Here is a 12,570-nt window from a genome sequence, read left to right on the forward strand (position 1 = left end):
GAGTAGAGTCAGCCTTGGTGCTCATCCTTACCATTCAAAGAGTTCTGAAAACAAAGTAACCAGTCACAGAAACACTTTGCTGAGTAGATTCATGTATGACTCAGGGTAAAGTTATGACCTGAGTTTTCCAGTCTCCTTATAAAATATCATATTCTCCAAAGGGCAAGAGCAACACACCCAAAACAGAGGCATACCATTTTCATGCCTTGTTCTTGCTGGCAGTCTTGTTTCTAACTGACAAAGCCAGAGAAAACATCATCACAGGCAAGAGTAAGTATACTAAGACCTTAGCCAACTCTAGAACTGCTGGGTGTGGTTCCTTCTGGTGGTGGAGGGGTGGGTGCTTTTATATACCGATTTGTCTTAAGGCAGTGACTGTGCCAGTAGATACACTGCAATACGCTTAAGGCTGTTTCGGTGAAAATACTATTTAAATCTAATTAACCAGAATACTGGGCAAATTTTATATTTGTCTGTTGTAGAAAATCTTTTCGCCATAGCACAGAAGGCTGAACAAAACCGTATTTTTTTTTTGTTGACTAAGGATTGTGTAATGCTTCATAGGTTTACAAAAATTATCTATGACTAAACGGTACTGAAGATTCAGAAAATCCAAGGAGAGGGCTGAATCTGAAAATGATGCCAGGCTATATCACAAGTGGAGGAAAAAAACCTTTTTAATGGAATGAGCTCAGTAACACTTTTGTATCTCTTTCCTAAGCATAAGAATGCCACCAAAGGTTTTAATTAGCTGTGTTCTTTTTTTTTTTTTTGAGACAAGGTCTCACTCTGTTGCCTAGGCTGGAGTGCAGTGGCAAGAACAAGGCTCACTGCAAAAAAAAAAACAAAAAAGGAAAAAAGAAAAGAAAAAAAAAAAGAAGGCTCACTGCAGCCAACTTCCTGGGCTCACTCCATCCTCTCACCTCAGCCTCCTGAGTAGCCAGAACTACAGGCCTGCAACACCACGTTGGCTAACTTTTTTTACATTTTTTTTTGGGGGGGGGGGGGGGTCTCACCATGTTGGCCAGGCTGGTCTTGAACTCCTGACCTCAGGTGATCCACCACCTGCCTCAGCCTCCCAAAATGCTGGGATTACAGGAGTAAACCACAGCTCCCGGCCAAGTAAGGATTTCCTAATTAGCGCCTACTATACCAGGAAAGCCTGTCTTCTAATCTGTTAACATACTTCAGCTGTGAAATATATCTAAGGTGTTCTAACAATCGAAATACCAGGCAACTGGGCCAGGCGCGGTGGCTCACACCTGCAATCCCAGCACTTTGGGAGGCCGAGCTGGGCGGATCACCTGAGGTCAGGAGTTCAAGATCAGCCTGGCAAACATGGTGAAACCCCGTCTCTACTAAAAATACAAAAATTACCCGGGCGCGGTGGTGGGCGCCTGTTAATCCCAGCTACCTGGGAGGCTGTGGCAGGAGAATCGCTTGAACCTGGGAGGCGGAGGTTGCAGTGAGCAGAGATCGCGCCATTGCACTCCACCCTGGGCGAGAGAGCAAGACTCCTTCTCACCAGAAGAAAAAAAAAGAAAAGAAAAAGAAAATTAAGCTAGTACACATCACCACATCTATCCCGTTACTTCTATTTCATGAATTCTACTACAATGAGGTAGTAAACTGTAGCTAATAAAATAATGGGCCGGGCACGATGGCTCACGCCTGTAATCCCAGCACTTGGGAGGCCGAGATGAGGGTGGTTCACCTGAGGTCAGGAGTTCGAGACCAGCCTGGCCAACGTGGTGAAACCCCGTTTCTACCAAAAATACAAAAAATTAGCTGGGCCTGGTGGCGGATGTCTATAATCCCAGCTACTCGGGAGGCTGACGCAGGAGAATCGCTTGAACCCAGGAGGCGGAGGGTGCAGTGAGCCGAGACTGCGCCGCTGCACTCCAGCTTAGGTAGCAAAAACGAAACTCCGTCTCAAAAAAAAAAATAGCCGCGCATGGTGGAGAGCGCCTGTAATCCCAGCTACCCGGGAGGATGAGGCAGAATTGCTTGAACCCAGGAAGCGGAGGTTGCAATCAGCCGAGATCGCGCCATTGCACTCCAGCCTGGGTGACCAGAGCAAAACTCCGTCTCAAAAAATAATAATAAAACAATGTGCTGGACTACTGCAATACTGAGATCCTTCTCAGCCAAGTGTTTACAGGTGTTAGAGCGGCAACAGGAATTTCTGGAGTACAAGCTAATCTCTGTGGGAATGGAAAAAAAAAAAAGCACTAATTTGAATTTCAGTACCTATGTTGCAATGCTAAATTCTTGACAGGGATTAGTACTCCGTAAGTTATGCTTCTTAAATCTCCAAAAGTAAGCCAATATGTGAAATCGTACATTTTTGGTCCGTTATTCTAAGACTGACAAAACGTTCCATTGCTTCGTATTTGAATTTGAGAACTGAGACTCATTTAAAAATTCTTCACTGTTCTTTTCCTTTTTGCCCTTCGATTTCGCAAGTGAAACGGTCATTTCAACAGCACACACATTACACTAGAATAAAGCCAAGTAAAATGACAGACTAAATCAGATCCATGAATACACGGTGACTCCTTATTTGGTTTTTACTTAATACTTTCACTGTTTCATGTCTTCGGGAAAGCAAAAGAACAACGTACTGTGCCAAAAGCACTAACTTACGAAAAACCAATTTAGACCAATTCTTTACAGCGTTAAGTATGGGTTGAAAACCAACTTTCCTAATACGTGTGGTCAGTGCCTCAAGGTCGTTAGGATAAAAATAAAGCTTCCAAGACACTTCGCAGCCTTCCAGCACTTCCAGAAAGGCCAAATAAACCAGCATTCACCTTCCCGCTCCATCCGGGCCCCGATTTTCCGACCCGAGAGGGCGCTGAGTGCCCGGGCACGGAGGGGCAGCGCCCTGGGGCGCCCGGCTCTGCCCAGGGCGGGGCTCGGGGGGGCCGAAGCTCCGGACGCCGCCCACGGGGACCACCCGCCCTTGGGCCGCCCAGGGGCAGCTGCAGCCCAGGGGAGGAGCTGGAGGAGCCCCCGGCGGCGCCAGGGCCCGAGCCCTGACGGCGGCCGCCCCCGGCCGAAAACTAAGGAAGGCGCCGCCCTCGCTGGACCAGCTGGGCCCGAAGAGGGGCCCCCCCCGCCACAAATTCGGAAACCGAGTGACCCCGGCGAGGGACGCGCGGTCCCAGCCCCGGGACGAGGAAGGGCGGCGGCGCGGGCGAGGGTTCTTTTCAGAACTACAGCAGGGAGGGCGGCGGGGGTGGCCGCGGAGCGATCCGGGGAAAATCGGCGCCTCACCTGCTCCTCTTGAGGCAGCTGCTGCCACTCGCTGAGGGGACAACATGGAGCCTCCGCCTTCAAAGCAGAAGCAGTAGGGGTGCAGAGGAGAGGGACGGGTGGGGGCGGGAACGAACCGGGCCCTGGAAGCGGGAAACGGGCGGAGCCTGGGCTCTAGAAAAAACTAGCGAGAAGGTGGGGCACGCGGAGCCGCGACGGAGCGAGCGCAGCGCGGTCTGCGTGGCCCAACGGACAGCCCGAGGCGTGGCGAGCGCAGGACTAGGCTAGGCGAGGCGAGGCGGGGCGGGAAAGCGCACGCGGCAGAATCCCGCCACCGCCCGCCGCGTGTGCGCGAAGCGAGCCGCCGGGTACCTGTTGGCGGGGCGCTGGGTGCTACGGTCCTTTGGGAATTGTAGTCCTGCGCTCACTGGGTCCCGGCCAGCCGTCCTAATACTGCGCACTCATCTGGGGCGGGGCTCGGCGCGGTTCTCCGACGACTGAACTACAACTCCCAGCAGGCCGTGCGGGAAGGGGCGGGCTGGCTCGGGTCCTCCTGCGAGCTGCGGCCGGCGCCTAACTTGCAGACCAGGCCCCAGGCCGAGGCTTTATCGTGGAACCCCCAGTGTGAGAGACGGCTTTGGTGTTTAACTAGGCCTCGGACCACAGATGGGCAGAAGAGAGGCCTCAACCCTGGATGGCATGAACGTCACTGGGTCTTTAATGATTTTGACTTCATAAGGGCAGGTGGCCGTGACTTCATTACCACCTTTATTATCATCTCCCTATATTCCTCTCCCTGGCCATGGCTGATGCGCACCATCACCGCTCTGATAGCTAATGTAAGAAGTCCAGGCCGGGCGCCGTGCCTCACGCCTGTAATCCCAGCACTTTGGGAGGCCGAGGCGGGTGAATCACCTGAGGTCGTGGGCGTTCGAGACCAGCCTGACCAACATGGAGAAACCCCGTCTCTACTAAAAATACGAAATTAGCCAGGCATAGTGGCGCACGCTTGTAATCCCAGCTAGTCCAGAGGCTGAACAGGAGAATCGCTTGAACCCAGGAGGCGGAGGTTGCAGTGAGCCGAGATCGCACCATTGCACACCAGCCTAGGCAACAGGAGCAAAACTCCACCAAAAAAAAAATGCACGCACATCCCAGCATTCTCTGCTCCTTTTCCCTGCATTACTTTTCTCCAAAAGACTTCATACTACTTGGCCAGGCGCGGTGGCTCACGCCTGTAATCCCAGCACTTTGGGAGGCCGAGGTGGGTGGATCACCTGAGGTCGGGAGTTCGAGACCAGCCAGGCTAACATGGTGAAACCCCATATCTTCTAAAAATACAAAAAATTAACCAGGCGTGGTGGCAGGCGCCTGTAATCCCAGCTACTCGGGAGGCTGAGGCAGAAGAGGTTGCATTGAGTGGAGATGGCACCACTGCACTCCAGCCTGGGAGAAAGAGCAAGACTCCATCTCAAAAAAAAACAAACAAAAAACAACTTCCTACTACTATCTGACTTATGTTTTACCTTGCACTGTGTTTGTCTCTTCCCACTGAATGTAAGTTCCAAACAGATAGGAATTTTTGTCTGTTTTGTTCACTTGTGTATCCCCAGTCCCTAAATGCTGCTGGCAGATAATAGAGACTCAAATATCTATTGAATTAATGGATGAAGAAGATATATGTTACATCTAACACTGCTCACTCACTTTCTGGTTCCTTTAATATTAAATACCTAACTTTTACTATTGAACAAAATACCCTAGTTTATTTTAAGGGCTCCCCAGAGATTCACTGAAATCCAACTTCTCAGGAAGTGAACAGCAAATACTGATATATGTCTCAATATTACATCATCAAGGTATCAAGGTCAGTGTTAGCACATCAGCATTATAGCCCTTGTAGAAGCTTTTGGCATTTGGAACAAAACAGTACAAATTATAGGTGGACTTAAGGATTAGTCACAACTTAGAAAGCAACCCCTGTAAATGAGAAACATGTTTTGTGTTATTTCCTTCTCAAATATCCAGGGTCATCAAAACAGTGGACATTGAAAGTGCCAAATATTGACGATACTGGTTACAGGCTGCCTTCAGCTATCTCACTCTGAATTGAGTCATGTGCTATGATTGAGGTTTTCCAGAAGTAGGTGACATGTAGACATATTTGAGTGGACAGACCACTGGCTTTGGGGTCAGACTTACCTGGCTCTGAGTTTTGGCTCTGATGTTCACTAGCTATGCAACCTTGGGTGAGTTACTTAACCTCTCTGAACCCATTTCATCATCTACAAAATGATTTAAAGACCCACACGGTTGTTCTAGGCTAAGTGAGCTGTGTGTTTGGAAATGATGACTGCGTGGTTAGTGATCAAAATTAGCAATCAGCATATTCATTCTGGAAAAGCAAAATAAAGTCATAAATATTCAAGATACTCAAGTGGTTTATGAAACACAAAAATAGCAAAATTGTTTTCTGCAATGGCATCCACCATGACTCAGGTTCCAAAGCTTTCCAAAAATAGGGCATTTGTTATATGCCAGGTACCGTGATAGGCCATAATGCTGCATAAGACACATTCCTATCCTCCAGAGACTCGCAGTCCTGTGGGATAGACAGCTGAGGAAATATATCATTCACTGTGACTGTACTGGGACACAGTTCAGCTTTCTGCTCTCTATGTGCAGGATCAGTATTTAAGCAATTTGGAAGGGACAAGTTGGAATACTACATCCCTGGGCATCATTTAAATTTCCATACCTTATTTTGCATGTGTGTAAAATGGGGTAATTATTTGACATCTTCATTTGTAAAAAGAAAATAGCCAACCCCATTTGATAGGGTCTTATAAAGTTGAATATTAGGTCCTCAACGTGGTAACATACTGAAAGCTTAAGACCTTGTCAGCTACTTCATTATTGGTATTTCAGCCAACAGCACAGCGGTCTAACTGGGAGGATCTCTTGAGCCCAGGAGTTCAAGACCAATCTGGGGGCTGGGAGCAGTGGCTCACGCCTGTAATCCCAACACTTTGGGAGGCCGAGGCAGGTGGATCACCTGAGGTCAGGAGTTGGAGACCAGCCCGGCCAACATGGTGAAATCCCGTCTGTACTAAAAATACAAAAAATTAGCCAAGCGTGGTGGCAGGCACCTGTAATCCTAGCTACTCCAGAGGCTGAGGCAGGAGAATCTCTTGAACCCGGGAGGCAGTGGTTGCAGCGAGCTGAGATCCCGCCATTGCATCCAGCCTGGGCAATAAGAGCAAAATTCTGTCACAAACAAACAAACAAACAAAACGGTCTGGGCAACATAGGGAGATCCCAGGTCTACCAAAAATAAACAAATAAATTAGCCGGTATGGTAGGGTGCCTGTGGTCCCAGCTACTTGGGAGGCTGAGGTGGGAGGATTGCTTGAGCCTAGGAGGTAGAGGATGCAGTGAGCTATAATTGTAGCACTGCATTACAGCCTGAGCAACAGAGCAAACCCTACCTCCAAAAAAAGAAAGAAAGAAAGAAAGTGGGGGGCGGGGGACAGCGCGCAGTGGCTCATGCCTGTAATCCCAGCACTTTGGGAGTCTGAAGCATGCGGATCACTTAAGGTCACAAGTTCAAGACCAGCCTGGCCAACATAGTGAAACACTGTCTCTGCTAAAAATACAAAAATTAGCCAGGCATGGTGGTGTATGCTTGTAATCCCAGCAACTTGGGAGGCCGAGGCAGGAGTATGGCTTGAACCCATGGGGCAGAGGTTGCAGTGAGCAGAGATCATGCCACCACTGCATTCCAGCCTGGGTGACAGAGTGACTCCATTAAAAAAAAAAAAAAAAAAGGCAGTGGGGATGAGATACAGATTTGCTATATTGACCTTTGCTTATGTTTGCCACAGGAATATCCTAATAGTGGCCGGGCTCGGTGGCTCACGCCTGTAATCCCAGCATTTTGGGAGGCTGAGGCAGGCAGATCACGAGGTCAGGAGATCGAGACCATCCTGGCTAACACGGTGAAACCCCGTCTCTACTAAAAATACAAAAAATTAGCTGGGCGTGGTGGCGGGTGCCTGTAGTCCCAGCTACTTGGGAGGCTGAGGCAGGAGAATGGCGTGAACCCAGGAGGCGGAGCTTGCAGTGAGCTGAGATCATGCCATTGCCCTCCAGTGTGGGCGACGAGCAAAACTCCATCTGAAAAATAAAGAAATTATCTGTATAAAATACCAGTCCTGGCCAGGCGTGGTGGCTCATGCCTGTAATCTCAGCACTTTGGGAGGCCGAGGCGGGTGGATCACCTGAGGTCAGGAGTTCGAGACCAGCCTGACCAACATGGAGAAACCCTGTCTCTACTAAAAATACAAAATTAGCCGGGTGTGGTGGCACATGCCTGTAGTCCCAGCTACTCAGGAGGCTGAGGCAGGAGAATCGCTTGAATCCGGGAGGCAGAGGTTGCAGTGAGCCAAGATCGCGCCATTGCACTCCAGCCTGGACAACAAGAGCAAAACTCCATCTCAAAAAAAAAAAAAAAAATACCAGTCCTTACTATGTACTCACACATGCACACAAAAATACCAGTCCTATAAAGACAGGGCCAAAGAATAAGAGACCTAGCACAGTGCCTCAGGTGTTCAAGGGAACTTCAGAGAAATGGCCATACTCCAGTGTGCTCTTTATTTTTCTTTCTTTTTTTTTCTTGAGATGGAGTCTTGCTCTGTTGCCCAGGCTGGAGTGCAGTGGCGCGATCTCGGCTCACTGCAGGCTCCACCTCCCGGGTTCACACCATTCTCCTGCCTCAGCCTCCCGAGTAGCTGGGACTACAGGTGCCCGCCAGTAAGCCCGGCTAATTTTTTGTATTTTTAGTAGAGACGGGGTTTCGCCATGTTAGCCAGGATGGTCTCGATCTCCTGACCTTGTGATCCGCCCACCTTGGCCTCCCAAAGTGCTGGGATTACAGGCGTGAGCCACCGCGCCTGGAGTTATTTTATTTTTCAAGATGAGGTCTCGCTATATTGTCCAGGCTGGTCTTGAACTCTTGGGCTCAAGACATCCTCCTGCCTTGGCCTCTCAAAGTGTAGGGATTACAGAGGTGAGCCACCATGTCAGCCAGGGAGCACTTTAAAAATTCCATCTTGGGCTGGGCGCGGTGGCTCACGCCTGTAATCCCAGGACTTTGGGAGGCTGAGGCAGGCAGATCACAAGGTCAGGAGTTCAAGACCAGCCTAGCCAACATGGTGAAACCTCGTCTCTACTAAAAATATAAAAATTAGCCGGGCATGGTGGCATGGGCCTGTAGTCCCAGCTACTCGGGAGGCTGAGGCAGAAGAATCACTTGAACCCAGGAGGCGGAGGGTGCAGTCAGCTGAGATCATGCCACTGCACTCCAGCCTGGGTGACAGAGTGAGAATCCATCTCAAAAAAAAAAAAAAAAAAAAAAAATCGCATCTTGGACAAAAAAAAGGAAAAAAAAAAATCCCACCTGAGCCATTTCCCACCAAAAACTTCCACTCAATCCCCATTATTCTTAAGACAAAGCCTCAGTTCTTTAGTTCAATACTACTGCTTCTCCACACACTGGCCCCAACATATCTTCCTCATTTTAGATGTTATCCCCATATCTTCCCTCCTGTCCTAATTCAAGCCTTCAGCTCCAGCCAATTTGGTCTAACCAACAACCAAGACACCTTATACACGCTCACATCTGAGCCTTCAGCCACCACATATGGCTGTACAGTCTGAGTGTTACACCAAGGCAGCTTGTGGAGACAAGGGGCAAGAGGGGATCAAATCTAGGTGAGGTTCTGCTAGCCAAATCAGCATGGAACTGTATCACGGGTGGGGCTGGGAGAAAGAGGTTCTTTTTTTTGTGATTCATCTGCCCAGAAGAGTACTTTTTTTGTATACATTCACAAAAGCAACCCCTGTATTTGCTTCATACCATCCTTTTCTGCTTTTAATGACCTCCTTACAATTCCAAACACCTATCTAACTTTGAGCATCTTCACAAAACCTCCTGGCTGGGCGCAGTGGCTCACGCGTGTAATCCCAGCACTTTGGGAGGCCGAGGCAAGCAGATCACGAGGTCAGGACATTGAGACCATCCTGGCTAACACAGTGAAACCCCATCTCTACTAAAAATACAAAAAATTAGCCAGGCACGGTGGCACGCACCTGTAGTCCCAGCTACTCGGGAGGCTGAGGCAGGAGAATCACTTAAACCTGGGAGGCAGAGGTTGCAGTGAGCCGAGATCGCACCACTGCACTCCAGCCTGGGTGACAGAAAAAAAAAAACCTCCCTAAGCCACTACAACTTCATGGTAATTCCTTCCCCTCGTTTTTTTTGTTTTTGTTTTTGTTTTTTTTTTTGAGGTGGAGTCTCACTGTGTTGCCCAGGCTGGAGTGCAGTGGCATGATCTTGGCTCATTGCAACCTCTGCCTCCCAGGCTCAGGTGATTCTCGTGCCTCAGCCTCCTGAGTAGCTGGGATTACAGGTACACACCACCATGCCTGGGTAATTTTGTATTTTCAGTAGAGATGCAGTTTCTCCATGTTGGCCTAGTCTCAAACTTTTGACCTCAGGTGATCCGCCTACCTTGCCCTCCCAAAGTGCTGGGATTACAGGCACTTTCCCTGTTTTTTTTTTTTGTTTTTTTTTTTGAGACAGAGTCTCGCTCTTGTTGCCCAGGCTGGAGTGCAATGGCGTGATCTTGGCTCACCGCAACCTCTGCCTCCCGGGTTCAAGCAATTCTCCTGCCTCAGCCTCCAGAGTAGCTGGGATTACAGGCATGCACCACCACGCCTGGCTAATTTTTGTATTTTTAGTAGAGACAGGGTTTCTCCATGTTGGTCAGGCTAATCTCGAACTCCCAACCTCAGGTGATCCGCCCAGCTCAGCCTCCCAAAGTGCTGGGATTACAGGCGTGAGCCACTGCGCCTGGCCCCCCTCTTTTAAATTCATTTAATTTACTTGCCATCTAATCAAAGCACTATGGTTTTATGGTGTTTGGGGTTGTTTTTAGTTGCTATTTAATTTATATTATTTAACTTTATGTGAGTATGTTTTTTGTCCTAACTAGCTTGTAAGCTCATTGAAGACAAGACTAACATATTTTGGAGGTCTCTTCAAAGTTCCCAGAATTGTGTTATACACACAGCACATGATCAATACACATTCATAGAACTGGCCAGGCACAGTGGCTCATGCCTATAATCCCAGGCATGGGAAACTGAGGCAGGAGGATCACCCGAGGTCAGGAGTTCAAGACCACCCTGGCCAACATGGTGAAACCCCACCTCTACTAAAAATACAAAAATTAGCTGGACATGGAGGCATGTGCCTGTAATCCCAGCTACTCAGGAGGCTGAACCAGGAGAACTGCTTGAACCTGGGAGGCGGAGGTTGCAGTGAGCCAAGATCGCACTACTGCACTCCAGCCTGGGCAATAGAGCAAGACTCCATCTCAAAAAAAAAAAAATGTCCGAAGGGTCTGAAAAGACCAGTAAGACCACGTGCATATCTTGCTTTTTAACTTCTCTGCTGCTACATATTAGGAAAATGGACTTCCTTCCAGCTGGAGTCTCCAGATTGTAGCAAGTGCTGTCAGAGTTAGGTACCAGCATCATTTATTTCCTTATCTAGCACTTAATAATGTAGATTTTTGTTTGTTTGTTTTGTTTTAAGGAGCAGAGCATTTAATAGACAAGAAAGAAAGAAGGAAGAAGAAAACAGCTCCCCTAATAATGTAGATTTTTTAAAAAACGTATGCACGTATCAGAATGGGTAGATAACTGGCTTGGTTATCAGATCTGCTATTATTTCCCTTTGCCATCCAAGAGACAGTTTGCTGCATTATCAGCTGATGCAGTAAGTGCCAGGGTAAGGTATTAGCCACAAAGTTATTTTGGGAAATATTTTTCTATGCCTTTTTCAGAGCATTGCAAAGGCCAGGAGTCATCCTCCCACCCCCTGGGGCTTTACCTGACCTTAAAAACTCAAGGGCAGATGTAGTACACAGCTTGTTCTAGAAGATTTCCACTGGTCAGATCGCCTTTCCCCTCAGTGGCAGCTTGGCTGACCACCTCCCGCTTCATGAGGTTGCATCTTTACAGGATCTGCTGATCCTGCAATTGTACTTTGGGTCATCGATTGCTGCTTTAGCAGTAACAGTCGACAGCCTTGATTTTTATTATTTCCAGGATACAGTCCTCCTTTTTTTTTTTTTTTTTTTTGACGGAGATTTGCTCTTTCACCCAAGCTGGAGTGCAATGGTGCGATCTCTGCTCACTGCAACCTCTGCCTCCCAAGTTCAAGCAATTCTCCTGCCTCAGCCTCCCGAGTAGTTGGGATTACAGGCACCCGCCACCACACCCAGCTAATTTTTGTATTTTTAGTAGAGACAGGGTTTCACCACATTGGCCAGGCTGTTCTTGAACTCCTGACATCAGATGATCCACCTGCCTCGGCCTCCCAAAGTGCTGGGATTACAGGTGTGAGCCACCGCCCCCAGCCAACAGTCCTCTTTTGACAAAGACTATGCACCTTTCCAATATTTTGACCAGATGTAGGGAGAAGGCTTTGAATTTGGCAATCCAGCCCAGGAAAAGCAAAAAATGAACAAAATCCAATATAGGCTAGAAATCTGGTTTTAAATACATGTTCTGCTAAGGACCTCTTTTAGTCTATGAATAAAATTCAATTATGTGTATTTTGTGCCTTATTCTGATTTTTTTTACTTTTTTTTTTTTTTTTTAAGGCAGGAAGGTTCTCGCTGTGTGGCCCAGGCTGGACTCCAACTCCTGGGCTCAAGTGATCCTCCCTTCTCTGCCATAGCAGAGACTACGGGCCTCTGCCACTGACTGCGGCCTTATTCTGAATTTTTAATATCTAATTTTATCATCCCCCATAATCACAGCCAACATTTTCTTATCTCCTGGCTCTTCTTCATCAGCTCAGCTTTTTTTTTCCCCCTCTAAAATATGTCGTCTCTATCTGACAGTCTATTCGGAGGAAAAGAGAACCTTAAGACCCAAGGTGGACCCTTCTCTGGCAACAGTAACGAGATAAGAATACGAAGCAGGTTCTGCGACTGCATTGCAATGTGATTGGAATGAGTAATCGTTTTTTCATTCTGTATAGCATCTTTCTCCACCTACCAAATGGGGGGCCGTGCCATCTCTGCCTCTCGGTGAGGAGATATTACGACACAGCCAGTGAGATTCACAAAGTACCTTGCAGAGTGGGCCTACTCTACACTCTGGTTTTCAGTTTTTATTGGAGTCACAGGTGGGAATGCATCAAACAAAAGATATAGGCTCTGGAATGTACGGGAA

The 12,570-nt window shown here is 48.1% G+C and overlaps 1 protein-coding gene across 5 annotated transcripts in view; it reads right to left on the reverse strand.

Moving 5' to 3' along the window:
* ATL3 (atlastin GTPase 3) overlaps positions 1-3,918 on the reverse strand; it is a 47,398-nt gene extending 43,480 nt beyond the window's left edge. Inside the window, exon 1 of one of the 5 annotated variants that reach the window (XR_008669393.2) lies at positions 3,280-3,918. Coding sequence is in view for 2 of the 5 variants with exons in the window: in XM_063710672.1 (XP_063566742.1) it covers positions 3,280-3,325 (46 nt within the window). In the remaining 3 variants the exon portion in view is untranslated. The remainder of the gene's footprint in view (positions 1-3,279) is intronic. The other 4 variants (XR_008669394.2, XM_063710671.1, XM_063710672.1 and 1 more) reach the window with 4 other exon arrangements.
* Positions 3,919-12,570: the final 8,652 nt, after the last annotated feature.

This window comes from Gorilla gorilla, chromosome 9 (assembly GCF_029281585.2).
Source record: "Gorilla gorilla gorilla isolate KB3781 chromosome 9, NHGRI_mGorGor1-v2.1_pri, whole genome shotgun sequence".
NCBI lineage: Eukaryota > Metazoa > Chordata > Mammalia > Primates > Hominidae > Gorilla > Gorilla gorilla.